The sequence below is a fragment of the Manis pentadactyla genome, chromosome 2 (genome assembly GCF_030020395.1).
Source record: "Manis pentadactyla isolate mManPen7 chromosome 2, mManPen7.hap1, whole genome shotgun sequence".
NCBI classification, from domain to species: Eukaryota; Metazoa; Chordata; class Mammalia; order Pholidota; family Manidae; genus Manis; species Manis pentadactyla.
The window spans coordinates 216,133,283-216,148,492 of NC_080020.1; the positions used below are offsets into that span (position 1 = coordinate 216,133,283).

At 38.0% G+C, this 15,210-nt stretch overlaps 1 protein-coding gene across 6 annotated transcripts in view; it reads left to right on the forward strand.

Annotated features, from left to right (window-relative positions):
- ASXL2 (ASXL transcriptional regulator 2) overlaps positions 1–15,210 on the forward strand; it is a 147,578-nt gene that overhangs the window by 69,986 nt on the left and 62,382 nt on the right. For 2 of the 6 annotated variants that reach the window (XM_057497362.1, XM_036881626.2), the window contains 2 exons: positions 12,387–12,495; positions 13,368–13,518. In XM_057497362.1, the coding sequence (XP_057353345.1) occupies positions 12,387–12,495; positions 13,368–13,518 (260 nt within the window). Of the gene's footprint in view, positions 1–3,830; positions 4,771–10,851; positions 11,168–12,386; positions 12,496–13,367; positions 13,519–15,210 lie in introns of those variants that run through there. The other 4 variants (XM_057497360.1, XM_057497361.1, XM_036881627.2 and 1 more) reach the window with 4 other exon arrangements.

Sequence of the window (15,210 nt, forward strand, 5' to 3'; positions counted from 1 at the left end):
TTGTACCATCCTTGCATCCCTGGGATGAATCCCACTTGGTCATGGTGTATGATCCTTTTGATGTATTTTTGAATTCGGTTTGCTAATATTTTGTTGAGTATTTTTGCATCTACGTTCATCAGGGATATTGGTCTGTAGTTTTCTTTTTTGGTGGGGTCTTTGCCTGGTTTTGGTATTAGGGTGATGTTAGCTTCATAGAATGAGTTTGGGAGTATCCCCTCCTCCTCTATTTTTTGGAAGACTTTAAGGAGAATGGGTATTATGTCTTCCCTGTATGTCTGATAAAATTCCGAGGTAAATCCATCTGGCCCGGGGGTTTTGTTCTTTGGTAGTTTTTTGATTACCTCTTCAATTTCGTTGCTGGTAATTGGTCTGTTTAGATTTTCTGTTTCTTCCTGGGTCAATCTTGGAAGGTTATATTTTTCTAGGAAGTTGTCCATTTCTCCTAGGTTTCCCAGCTTGTTAGCATATAGGTTTTCATAGTATTCTCCAATAATTCTTTGCATTTCCGTGGGGTCCGTCGTGATTTTTCCTTTCTCGTTTCTGATACTGTTGATTTGTGTTGACTCTCTTTTCTTCTTAATAAGTCTGGCTAGAGGCTTATCTATTTTGTTTATTTTCTCAAAGAACCAGCTCTTGGTTTCATTGATTTTTGCTATTGTTTTATTCTTCTCAATTTTATTTATTTCTTCTCTGATCTTTATTATGTCCCTCCTTCTGCTGACCTTAGGCCTCATCTGTTCTTCTTTTTCCAATTTCAATAATTGTGACATTAGACCATTCATTTGGGATTGCTCTTCCTTTTTTAAATATGCTTGGATTGCTATATACTTTCCTCTTAAGACTGCTTTTGCTGTGTCCCACAGAAGTTGGGGCTTAGTGTTGTTGTTGTCATTTGTTTCCATATATTGCTGGATCTCCATTTTGATTTGGTCATTGATCCATTGATTATTTAGGAGCATGTTGTTAAGCCTCCATGTGTTTGTGAGCCTCTTTGCTTTCTTTGTACAGTTTATTTCTAGTTTTATGCCTTTGTGGTCTGAAAAGTTGGTTGGTAGGATTTCAATCTTTTGGAATTTTCTGAGGCTCTTTTTGTGGCCTAGTATGTGGTCTATTCTGGAGAATGTTCCATGTGCACTTGAGAAGAATGTATATCCCGCTGCTTTTGGATGTAGAGTTCTATAGATGTCTATTAGGTCCATCTGCTCTACTGTGTTGTTCAGTGCTTCCGTGTCCTTACTTATTTTCTGCCCAGTGGATCTATCCTTTGGGGTGAGTGGTGTGTTGAAGTCTCCTAGAATGAATGCATTGCAGTCTATATCCCCCTTTAGTTCTGTTAGTATTTGTTTCACATATGCTGGTGCTCCTGTGTTGGGTGCATATATATTTAGAATGGTTATATCCTCTTGTTTGACTGAGCCCTTTATCATTATGTAGTGTCCTTCTTTATCTCTTGTTACTTTCTTTGTTTTGAAGTCTATTTTGTCTGATATTAGTACTGCAACCCCTGCTTTCTTCTCACTGTTGTTTGCTTGAAATATGTTTTTCCATCCCTTGACTTTTAGTCTGTACATGTCTTTGGGTTTGAGGTGAGTTTCTTGTAAGCAGCATATAGATGGGTCTTGCTTTTTTATCCATTCTGTTACTCTGTGTCTTTTGATTGGTGCATTCAACCCATTAACATTTAGGGTGACTATTGAAAGATATGTACTTATTGCCATTGCAGGTTTTAAATTCGTGGTTACCAAAGGTTCAAGGTTAGCCTCTTTAGTATCTTACTGCCTAACTTAGCTCGCTTATTGAGCTGTTATATACACTGTCTGGAGATTCTTTTCTTCTCTCCCTTCTTGTTCCTCCTCCTCGATTCTTCATATGTTGGGTGTTTTGTGCTGTGCTCTTTCTAGGAGTGCTCCCATCTAGAGCAGTCCCTGTAAGATGTTCTGTAGAGGTGGTTTGTGGAAAGCAAATTCCCTCAGCTTTTGTTTGTCTGGGAATTGTTTAATCCCACCGTCATATTTGAATGATAGTCGTGCTGGATACAGTATCCTTGGTTCAAGGCCCTTCTGTTTCATTGTATTAAATATATCATGCCATTCTCTTCTGGCCTGTAGGGTTTCTGTTGAGAAATCTGACGATAGCCTGATGGGTTTCCCTTTATAGGTGACCTTTTTCTCTCTAGCTGCCTTTAACACTCTTTCCTTGTCCTTGATCTTTGCCATTTTAATTATTATGTGTCTTGGTGTTGCCCTTCTTGGATCCTTTCTGTTGGGGGTTCTGTGTATTTCCGTGGTCTGTTTGATTACTTCCTCCCCCAGTGTGGGGAAGTTTTCAGCAATTATTTCTTCTAAGATACTTTCCATCTCTTTGCCTCTCTCTTCTTCTTCTGGGACCCCTATAATACGGATATTGCTCCTTTTAGATTGGTCACACAGTTCTCTTAATATTGTTTCATTCCTGGAGATCCTTTTGTCTCTCTCTATGTCAGCTTCCATGCGTTCCTGTTCTCTGATTTCAATTCCATCAATGGCCTCTTGCATTCTATCCATTCTGCTTATAAACCCTTCCAGAGTTTGTTTCATTTCTGCGATCTCCTTTCTGGCATCTGTGATCTCTTTCCGGACTTCATCCCATTTTTCTTGCGTATTTCTCTGCATCTCTGTCAGCATGTTTATGATTCTTATTTTGAATTCTTTGTCAGGAAGACTGGTTAGGTCTGTCTCCTTCTCTGGTGTTGTCTCTGTGATCTTTGTCTGCCTGTAGCTTTGCCTTTTCATGGTGATAGGAATAGTCTGCAGAACTGGGACGAGTGACGGCTGGAAGGACTTCCTTTCTTGTTGGTTTGTGGCCCTCCTCTCCTGGGAGAACAGCGGCCTCTAGTGGCTTGTGCTGCGCAGCTGCGCGCAGACAGGGTTTCTGCTTCCTGGCCGGCTGCTATGGAGTTAATCTCCGCTGTTGCTGTGGGCGTGGCCTGGCTCGGGCAGCTACTCCAAAATGGTGGAGTCGCGTTGGAGCAGGAGCTGCTGGGAGGCTATTTATCTCCGTAAGGGGCCTCCCTGCTCCCTGCAGCCCAGGGGTTAGGGTGCCCAGAGATCCCGGATTCCCTACCTCTGGATTAAGTGACCCGCCCTCCCCCTTTAAGACTTCCAAAAAGCACCCGCCAAAACAAAACAACGACCACAAAAAAAAACAAGAAAAAAAATTTTTTTAATTAAAAAAAAAAATTTTTTTTAATTAAAAAAAAAAAGGTGGTCGTTCGTTTTTCTTTATTCTCCGGTGCCAGCCTCACGCCTCTGCTCACCGGTCTTTCTGCCCTGTTTCCCTAATATTGGGGTCCCTGTCCCTTTAAGACTTCCAAACAGCGCTCGCCAAAACAAAGCAGCAAAAAAGCAAAAAAAAAAAAAATGGTCGCGCGCTTTTCTTATGTCCTCTGTCGCCCAGCCTCCAGTGCCTGCTCACTGTTCTTGCTGCCCTGTTTTCCCAGTATCGAGGGCCCTGCACTCTGGCCCGGATGGCTTGGGCTGGGTGTTCGGCAGCCCTGGGCTCCGTCTCCCTCCCGCTCTGCCTGCTCTTCTCCCGCCGGGAGCTGGGGGGAGGGGCGCTCGGCTCCCGCGGGGCCGGGGCTTGTATCTTACCCCCTTCGCGAGGCGCTGGGTTCTCTCAGGTGTGGATGTGGTCTGGATATTGTCCTGTGTCCTCTGGTCTTTATTCTAGGAAGGGTTGTCTTTGTTATATTTTCATAGATATATGTTGTTTTGGGAGGAGATTTCCGCTGCTCTACTCACGCCGCCATCTTCCGCCCCACTCTAGAGATGCTACTTTTTAAATGAAAAATTACATTTATGTTATTTCTTTATATAAAGTAGATTAGTTGTTACCCAAGTGAACTTCTTATTGGAAGAATTACAGGTAATATGACCAAGGGAGAGCAAGCAAAAGGTTTTAATGAGAGAGTTTATTATAAGAATGCAAAAATTTTCTTAAAACTTAAAAGACTCAACTTAGTGATTTCTAAACTCACTATTTTTCAACATACAGGTGCTACTGAGTTCAGTTTGTTCTATGTGCTCTGTCAGCTAAGCATGCCATAAAAGTCAGTTGTTGATTTTAAAGTTATTTGGTGCTGCATTTTTACTTTGTCTGTGAATAAAGATTACAGCATGTATATGTGTGTGTATAGATATATGTGTAAGTGTATCATATGAGTGAAAAATTCTTACAAGTTTATTATCTTTTTACATTTAACATTGACCTGAAATAGGGCATTCAAGCATCTGTTTGGGGAACTAAATGACTACATTTCTTTTAACCTTGAAAATCTAAGTCTTCTATTTAATCCTATTGAAATTCAAGGGATTCAGCTCTGAAGGATAATACAGAGTGTGTAATAGTTCAGTTGGAGATAACAAAGCTGATTAAGGCCTAGTTTTGACAAGGCTGTTCTGTAGGAGGGAGTACAGAAAATGAACAAGAGATATGGACTGAAGTAGAAGTTAGGCAGGGTAGTCTACTGTTGCAAAGGGGAGTATCTCTAGGACTAAATAAATTAGGCTGATGAAGTCCCTTAATGCTCTTTATCAAAGTCTTGAAATGGGGATAATAAATATTAGAGGACATTGGTGAATTTTGAGGATGGACTGTGAAAGTTTATTATATTAAATTTCTTGAAATTGATTGCAGGAGGGGATGCCCATGAAGAGAGACCAAAAATCTGAGAAGGAGTAGACTTCAGGGTTTCATGAAGACTATTAAAGTATCTGAATTGTTATTTTGGTACAGTTTTATTTTTGGCTGGATTTAAATTTATGGGTGAACTTTTCCCTGAGTTCTTATGGGCTTAAATAATATCTCCCTATTGCTTTTTTGTTTGAATGACTTCTTGGCTTGATGTGAATGTTTATGTTAACTTTCCTTAAGAACTTTGTATCCTGTTATTGGTATTAAGTATTGCTAAGAAAGCAGATGTTCCCAGCATTATACAGGGCCTAACAGTTTTTGCTACATAACAGTCTCCAAATTGAAGCAGCTTCTAACAACGAATACTCCCTTTTCTTCCTCATGTCTTTAAAGTAGCTGGGGTTCAGTTATTGTTCCCTACATAGGCGTGACTCTAGGCTGTGGGTTGCTCTCTGTTCTCCTGGAATCAGTGGCCTGCTCTCATGGCAATCTAAGGAGTAAGGCAAACTATGCAAGCACATTTTAGTTAGCTCCTCCTTCTGTCGTGTCTGTTACCACTTCATTGACCAAGTCAGGTATTGTGGTCAAGCCCAGTATCAGTGGGCCAGGGAAATACTTTTCATTTACTCTAATACTCTGCAGGGTGACATGATAGTGGGAGTAAATGTTGAATTAAAAACAATAATTCAGTCTGCTGCTTTTGCTTTTCATACCTAGATCTCAACTTGATTTTCTCTTAATCCTTGAGCTTTAAGATTAGAAAAAAATTAAGATGAACATTTCTGAGGATCTGAGTACTTGAATTAGTGTGTACAAGATTGAATAGCACCTTGTCTGTACTCATACTATCATTCAGTACACATTATTGATTCATAAATAATATTTTCTCACTGGTAGGAGAGAGTTGTTCCCTTTGAATAGTCCCCTATACTTTTTTCTGTTTCTTTTTCTGTCAATTTGAGCACTTTTGACCTAGGTGTTTGGTGGCAATTAAGATATTTTCAGTTATAAATAATAGGAAATGCATTGTAAACTGTTTTAAACAGTAAAGGAAATTAATCATGCAATATAAGTGAAAAAAAAAACAGGAAAAACTTGATCCAATAGTTTGATCATTATCTGAGCTCTACTTCCTTCATTTTTGTTCATTTTCATCAAGCTCATCCACCATAATTGCAGGATTACTGCTTTGTATGTCCTGGAGCCTGTATGCCTTTGGGTACTCTGCTTCCCAGAGAGCTTGAATGAAATCATGCCATTGAATCTGGCTGGCCCACAATGGAGTCACACATTAAATTAAGGTTATAAATGATATGTATTTTGGAGAAGTATTAGAGTGGCTTCCTTAAATGAGACTTTAAGGCTGAAATCTGAAGTGTGAATTGGAGTTTGCTAAGGAAAAAAGTGGGGTGTTATTACAAGCAGCAGCATTATCTAGTGCAAAGGCCAAGAAGTCAGAAGAATGTTAAGTTAATAAAATGGAAAGAAGGATAGTGTAGGCTGGAGCAGAGAGGTGTGGGAGAATGGTCATGGTCAGATCATATTAATAATTATGGACTTAATTCCAAGAACATTGTGATGCCATGGGTGAACTTTAAGCTGGGCAGGGGTGGCATGATCATACTTATTATTATTATTTTTAAAATTTTTATTTTGTTATCATTAATCTACAATTACATGAAGAACATTATGTTTACTAGGGTTCCCCCTTCACCAAGTCCCCCCCACAAACCCCATTACAGTCACTGTCCATCAGCATAGTAAGATGTTGTAGAATCACTACTTGTCTTTTCTGTGTTGCACAGCCCTCCCCATTCCCTCCCCCATTATACATGCTAATCATAATACCCCCTTTCTTCTTCCCCGCCTTATCCCTCCCTTCCCTCCCATTCTCCCCAGTCCCTTTCCCTTTGGTAACTGTTAGTCCATTCTTGGGTTCTGTCATTCTGCTGCTGTTTTGTTCCTTCAGTTTTTCTTTGTTCTTATACTCCACATATGAGTGAAATCATTTGGTATTTGTCTTTCTCCGCTTGGCTTATTTCACTGAGCATAATACCCTCTAGCTCCATCCATGTTGTTGCAAATGGTAGGATTTATTTTCTTCTTATGGCTGAATAATATTCCATTGTGTATATGTACCACATCTTCTTTATCCATTCATCTACTGATGGACACTTAGGTTGCTTCCATTTCTTGGCTATTGTAAATAGTGCTGCGATAAACATAGGGGTGCATCTGTCTCTTTCAAACTGGAGTGCTGCATTCTTAGGGCAAATTCCTAGAAGTGGAATTCCTGGTCAAATGGTATTTCTATTTTGAGCATTTTGAGGAACCTCCATACTGCTTTCCACAATGGTTGAACTAATTTACATTCCCACTAGCAGTGTAGGAGGGTTCCCCTTTCTCCACAACCTTGCCAGCATTTGTTGTCGTTTGTCTTTTGGATGGTGGAGATCTTTACTGGTGTGAGGTGATATCTCATTGTGGTTTTAATTTGCATTTCTCTGATAACTAGCGATGTGGAGCATCTTTTCATGTGTCTGTTGGCCATCTGAATTTCTTCTTTGGAGAACTGTCTGTTCAGCTCCTCTGCCCATTTTTTAATTGGATTATTTGCTTTTTGTTTGTTGAGATGCATGAGCTCTTTATATATTTTGGAGATCATACTTATTTTTAAAAGGTCACTGTGGCTTCAGAGTAGAGAATTAATGGAGTGAAGGTAAAATTATTACCACTTGAGACAGGGAACACTAAAATATCCTGAGACTAGAGCGAGGGAGCAAGTTGTTAAGGTAATTTATCACAAATCTCTTCTGTGTGACATGTACTTTATAATGTGTTGCCTGCAGTCTACACACTCCATTTTACAGATGAGGAAAGAGGTGTTTAAAGTGGCTCACACATGACTGTACTCAGATTGGAATTCACATTGGTCTTACTACATAAATCTGACTCTTGCTTCACTGATGGACAGTGACTGCATTGGGGTATGGGTGGGGACTTGATAATATGGATAAATGTAGTAACCACATTGTTTTTTCATGTGAAACCTTCATAAGAGTGTATATCAATCATACCTTAATAAAAAATTTAAAAATAAATAAATAAATAAATTCTGCCAGGATTCTCTGACTTTTTACATTTTTCATGAAATCAAAAATTTTTGTTTTAAAGAGTACAGTGTTCATATGTATCTTGTGGGTTTTTCAAAACTTTATTTCCTTGAAAGGAAAGTTGTAGCCAGATCTGCAAGGAAAATAATGTGCCTGTATCTTTCTTTTACCACATCTTTTCCCTAGATGTGTGTGCTATTTACTTTCATTTATGGGTTTCACTCTAAGAAGTTTGTTTGGTTTGGGTTTGTTATTAATATTATTGTTGTTTTGGTTCTAGGTACTAAACTCTAGACAAGATGTTTCTTTCTCTTTGACTTAAGGCACTTTATATATAAAGGTCTGCAGTCTGTATTTCATAATTCCAAAATCCAAAATACTTGAAAAGGTTTTTTTATATACTGGTACTTAAACTCATGTAACAACACTTCTCTTGAACTGACTGACATGAAACTGTATGTGATCTTTGTTTATCTCACTTAGTGTGAATATTCATACACTTCACTGGCTTTGGTTATGGGATGCTACCCTGACCTCCCAGGTGTTGGTACATAATATATTGCATGTCACGTTTTACCTCTCTAAAATTAAAAAGACTTTATGTCTGAAATGTTTGGACTTAAGTGTTTTGGATCATGAATTGCAGATCTATGTCTGTATTAATAACACTGATTACAGTGTGCATGCTCTTCATTCCCTTGGCTCTTTAACCTGTTAGATCCTGAGCTAAGAGAGCTTTCCTCTTTGGATCCACAGACTCTAGTTTATTGGCCTAAACAGAGAGGGAACTTAATACTGAAATTCAGAATACCATCAGTTAGGGCAAACTTTTACCAGATTATAACATGTTTTTTCCCTTGGTTATATATTCTTTTTAAGCAGTTGTGTTTCCTGTTCTGCTTCTGTTTTCTTCCTCTTTATTAAAATCTTGGCTTCCCTATTTACTGACTATGTGCTCTTGAACAGCTTACGTAATTTAATTAACACTTCTGTACATTAGTTTGTTCATTTGTAAAAGTAGTGTAGTAATTTTGCTTGCCTCAGAGGATTGTCATGAGAGTTAAACAGAATGCTTCCTGAAATCCAGCTCTCCTGCTGCTGTTAATATAGCTGTTATTGATTCATATCCTGTTGGTTACTCTACTAACATATGGTCAACCATTCCCTTACTGATGGACTTTGACACATTTAACTATGCAGGAATTAACCCTTCATGTATGTCCCCTAAGTCTTTGTGGCATTATTTTTATTGGATAGGTTGGACTTGGATTTGTTGGATCAATGGCCCCTCATATTTTTTATTTTAATGGATATTTTCATGTTACCTTATTAAATCAGAATTGAGAAATGGGGGTGGGTGAAGGTAGCAGTTTTCAATCCCACTAACAGTCTATAATACAATCCTTATTTGCCCATAACCCTACCAGCAGTGGATTTTATCAATTCTTTTGTTAAAAGTTAATTTGTTTAAATTAAAAAAAATTTAAAATCATACAGTGACTGTAGTGGGGGGTGGGTGAGGACATTATAAGATGGGTGAATGTTGAAATCACAATGTTGTTCATGTGAAATCTTCATAAGATTGTATATCAATGATACTTTAATTTTTTAAAAATTTAGTCGTAATAGACTCACAGGAAATAGTAAAAATATTCCCATGTATACCTCACCCAGCTTATTCCAGTGATAAGATGTTACATAACTGTATTGCAAAATCAAAGCCAGGAAACTGACTTTGCTATAATACTGTTAAGGCTTGAATCCATTTGCTTTCTCTGAGTCTGATCAATGGGGTCTTGATTTAATTTGTCTTTGACCACTATTAAGAGCTTCTTTTCATGTATTTTATTGGCCATTTACATTGCATGCTTTATGATCATTTGTTGAGATCCTTTTATCCATTTTTTTCTGATTGGTTGGTTGTGTTTTTCCAAATAAGCTGTTTTACAACTATTAGTCTCTGCCATTTGTTTTTCACTTACTTATTTCAGCTACATGTATTTTCTGTAGTTTTGTTGGTTGTATTTTTTTCCAGTGTAGAAGTTTTAATTTTTATTAATCAGTATGTTCTCTTTTGTGGTTTTAGGTTTTCTCTCTTGTGTAGAAAGGTTTCTCTATCCTCTGGGGTTATACTCTTTTCCCTTACTATCTTTTACATTTTGGTCTTCAACCAATTGGAATATGTTTTTATAAATACTGTGAGAATTATTTTCCTGTGATGTACTACATGCTATGCCAGCACTACTTACTAATTAAGCTGTTTTATTTAGGACTCTTTCAGTTGGCTTGTGACTTTTAAAAACCTCATAAAATTTCAAAGGTAGGATTGGTTTAAGGCAAGGCTTGAGACGGTGGCAAAAGTAATATTGTTAAAAGTAAATTGCTGTTTTTCAGTTTTCTCAGTGCTTCCTTTTTTGGGTATTAGATTTTTCCCTGTAATGCTTACCTAGCCCTTCCTCCATCTGTCCTGTGTGGTTACACCCCAATTCCAGATACGTCCTTCATGGTCACATAGCGACTGACAATCTTAGGCATTACTTCCTTATACTACTCAGGGGAAGAGAAAGTCTCTTTCAGAGCCTTCCCTGGAAAGCAAACTTCTTTTTCCCAAATGCTCTTTAGATCGTTGGTCCTGATTAGATCATGTGTCCCTGAGTCTGTCACTGTGGGAGTGGGAAATGGGGTACACACAGAAGTGCTGGTTGGCTGTTGTAGCCAGGAAATGCTGGTTTAACAGTTTCGGTGTACACCTGTGAGGAGCATGGGATTAAATCTGTCTCAACTACAGGAGTGAGAGTAGGAGAAGGATAATGTTTCACAGGAAATTTTCGGTGCTGTCTCCAGAAGAGGAAACAAACAGATCCTACTAGTTAAACCACAGGTGACCATGTCATGACCCTGTCTTCTTCCTACTACAGAGAAATAGTACCTTTTCACATTTATTATGATTTGTTTTTATATTTTCTATTTCGTTCTCTCAAGTATAACAGTGCTCATTTGACTAATTTATCCTGTCCCAGAAACACACACTTCAATAATAGTGGCTTAGAGCACATTTTATTATCTTTTTTAGCAAGTATCCCATCATTTTTTTCCCAGAAATTTCTTGGCAGTTTTTACATATTTATTGGTATAAACTTTAGGATTCTGACTAGAATTGATTTATGCATGTTTTTAACATGGAAATATCAAAATTAGATAAACACAACTATGAAAATCAGCCTGGAGATGAAAATCAACACTTACTTCAGCAAAAAGTTTTTTCTTTATTTTCTTTGTCGTCCTGTATCTTTGCAGTTTGGGATCCTCACCACTTTCCCAGTTCCGAAAGACCATGGACCATGGCCCAGCCCTCCCCTACAGAGAACTCTTAATTTTAGGTACACCCAAGATATCTAGCAGCCTCCTCTAACAGGTTTTTTGGGTTATTGAGTTGTACCAACAAGGAACTGAGAGGGAGAAGAGTTGGAAATGTGCAGAGAAGGTGCCTTATCCCTCAGGTATTGTGAGGGCTAGGAAATGTTTTTAAAAAAGTTAAAGGATGCCACACACCTCCACTTATATAGCAGTTTATGTTAGATAAATGCAAGAAGATAGGAAAATGAAGCCTAGTTATAATGAGAAAGGAAGATATAATATACTTACATTGTTTACAGTTTATTATATACCTAAAATTTCAGGAAATATGGTAAATGTATATTAGATTTAGTAAAAATTTGACCACGTTGCCACTTAAATGATAAATATTCCAAAGCCTCCTTAAACCCTTTTAAGTGATCTCATTATAGGTCTAAATACAAGAGACCATCGAAATATATACAAATATGGAATCATTATGTTGTATACCTGAAATAATATAATTATGTATGTCAGTTACATCTCAAAATGCATACATACATACATGAAACCATGGAAATATGTTCACAACTGAGATTCAATCTGGTGCTGCAGTATACAAGGAGATTAATATTGTTTATTTGGATTTCTGTGTGTTTGTGTCTTCTTTTTCTCTCTTTTCTTTTGGATAAAGTTGTGCTTAATGAAATAACATCTTTTAAAAATATTCTCAACTTTGTTGAGGTATAATTGAGAAATAAAGTTGTAAGTGAAATAGGATCTGTGAGGTAAGTTTTTCTTAACTTAAATGTTAAATGCTGGATAGGATTAAGAAAATGACATAACTGTCTTTTTCTTTAGATTTAATGGGAATGAATTTTACATTCATTTTCTCCATGGCAGCCTCTCTGTAAATTAATAGACTTTTTATAGTTTCTAAAACATATTTGTGTCTAATGAGTGTTGACCAGTTAATATTTTTGTTCTAAAAATTAAACAAAAATTCCATTTTTATCAATTATCGTTATTATTATTATCATTAGTTTATTGATATACAATCTTATATTATTTTCAAGCATACAACACAGTGGTTCAACAGTTACCCATATTATTAAATCCTCACACCCACTAGTACAGCTACTATCTGTCAACATAGGAAGATGTTACAGATTCATTTTGACCAGTTAATTTTATCTTAAGTCAGTGTTGCATAGTATATTCAGAGACAGAAACTAATTATTGTTCTGTTTTTCTTTTTTGCAGTGGGACTTCCCCGCTTGCATGCCTGAATGCAATGCTGCACACAAACTCCCGAGGTGAAGAAGGCATCTTCTATAAGGTTCCAGGTAGAATGGGAGTATATACTTTGAAGGTAAATATTTTTGTTAGGTTCTAAGCATTTTCCATTGATTAGCACATTTAATTTCAGAATTATCTTTTAAGGTAGGTGCTATTATCCTTAGCTTATAGTTAGGGAAACAGAATAAGAGGTCAATACTTTGGCCAAGGCTGCACAGTTAGGAGCAGATAAAACCAAAATTCAAACCTATAAAGTCTTAATTTCTTAGCTCTTGACCTTGTAACTACTCCACTCTCACATACTATGCTGACACAGGCATCCTTTCTGGTTAGCGTAATCATTATTCAGTGCAAAAAATTTAAGATTCCTGGGAGTTTTTAAAAAATGATTCCTTTGTGCTTGACTTTTAATACTTGCATTCAAGAACCAGTTAGATAACCAGTTAGATAAATAATGTACCACCTCTTGATATCCATACTCTTAATTGAATTCACAATACATAATGGCACTTACACAGAAAACCATCCCCCATGTATATGTACACACACACGTGTGTGTGTGTGTGTGTGTGTGTGTGTGTATATATAAAATGGATGATGGCTGTACATGCAGTTTACAAAATTGTTATTATGCAGTTTTTTATCCTGAAGATTTCATCATTTACCTGGACTTACATATATGCAGTTTTTGTCTAAGCCTCTGTGTTGGGCCTGCATGATTGTCATGTATACTTTTTATCTTTGGATGTGAATGGAAGCACTAGCTGATTTGATCCAACGAAGAGAGATGATAGGAATTCAGAAAATATTGTTGGTTCTGCTGTTGAATCCTGTAATACTAAAAACTCATCAGCACAATTAAATTGCAACAGTGCATATCAGAAATTTAATTCCTGTGTGCTGGAGTGGTAGCCATTAACCCTACCTGGACGCCCACGTTTTCAGAAGGACGTGCCCGACGGGGTGAAGGAGCTGTCGGAAGGCTCGGAGGAGAGCAGTGACGGGCAGTCGGACTCACAGAGCTCCGAGAACAGCAGCAGCAGCAGCGATGGCGGCAGCAACAGGGAGGGAAGGAGGAGCAGGTGGAAGAGGAAAGGTGAGTCCCCGACCCACGGACTGAGTGTGCGGGCCGCACCTCCGGTGGTGGGCCTCCCTATGGACCCCCGCCAGCCGGCCTCCGCGCTTGAGCCCTGCGCTGTCCAGCGGCCCGCAGCTGTGTGTGTCTGTGAAGCCCTGCAAATACGGCTGGTGTGGCTGAGGCACTGAGTTTCATATTTTATTTTGACTTAAGTCTAAATAGCCACATGTGGATGGTGGCTGCCACATTGGACAGCATGGCTGTATGTTTTACCTGCATTTATTTTCAGCTCTTGGTCATCCAGAGCCTTTTTTAGGGTGGTCTTATTTTATTTGCCTCTTTAATCCTCTCTTCTAAAATATAAATATTTATGGCTTGAACAGTTCTCTCCTTAATAGGAAAAGAATGCTTCATTTCTACTACCAAAGACTAAATGCAGTCTGCTGGTCTGTGCTCATCCCCTGCTTAGTGTCAGCTTCCTAGCTTACCTAACGCTTTGTTTAGGGAATAATGTCTTTGCTGTTGCAGCTTCCCTGGGATGAATTCCCATTCAAGGATACACTTCATTACCTGTTCTTTCTAGTTATCTGTAGCTTCTTGTCAGAGTCTTTGAAGAGAGAAAATTGTTTTTACCTCAATATTTATAAACTTAGTTGTACATGGCAAGGCAGATTTTAAGCCAATTTAAGATGGTTCCAAAGTAGACATCCAAGGGCTTCCCTCACTTGGATGTCCTCTTAGGTTTGAGTTACAGGCGAACTGTCTTTGGATCTAGAAGAAACTTGAGTCATGTTTGTTGGAATACTTGACTCATTAGTTCTAAGTGCCCATAGAACTATTGATATAGAACTATATATAAAAAGTATTCTGATTTATCACCACCCCTTTATGTGTGTGCTACTCCTGGAGAGAATTGAGGTAACTGGTAACATTATCTGTCTTCTCTGCATGTGCAGTTTAGAAAAATTTTATAATCTTAAAGCTCACAACCACTCCAGAGCAACCCAGATCTCAGATGTTACAAACAAATGGCAAAAAGGCAAGACAAAGCTGGGAGCTCTGACCAGTATTCTTGATATATATATATATATTTTTAGTAATCCCTGTCAATAGTGAAAGGAGGTGCGGTCCAGGGCTTTATAGTCCTCAGAGTCTACCAAAGGCCTTTTTTGGAAGAGTGGAGCCAAAAGTGTTAAGGGATCTGTCTCTCCTCTGCTTCTCCCAGTTTAAATTTTTCTTTTAAAGTCTGGAAATTGTTAATCTAAGATTAGGAACCAAGCCAAATTATCAGGCAGGAGAAATAGTTAGCAAGATTCATAATTTCTGGATGTAGCTAGAAACAGAAATCACTATTAAAGGAGGCCAGACTAGTAAACCCCAGGAAAAAAACATGGTTTTGGATGTTTTTGCTTTTCAGTAGTCACTTATGGCTGAAGTAGCTGTCCTGAGTATCAGTGGCTGTGTTGGTGGTTAAATGGTTGTTAAGTGCTATCTCTAGGAATTTAAGGTAAATGTATTGTGACATAGGAAGATCTAAGAAATAGCAATAGAATCCCATTGTCAGTAGCTTAATAGGTATATTGAAATAGCATAACCTTGCCCTGTCCTGAGAATACAGTAGGAAATATTAATAGAAAACTAGAAGTAAATTCAAAATTGTGGTCCAGTTAAATTGCTTTTGAACTGCCTTTGATTTGATTCCCCTTCCTG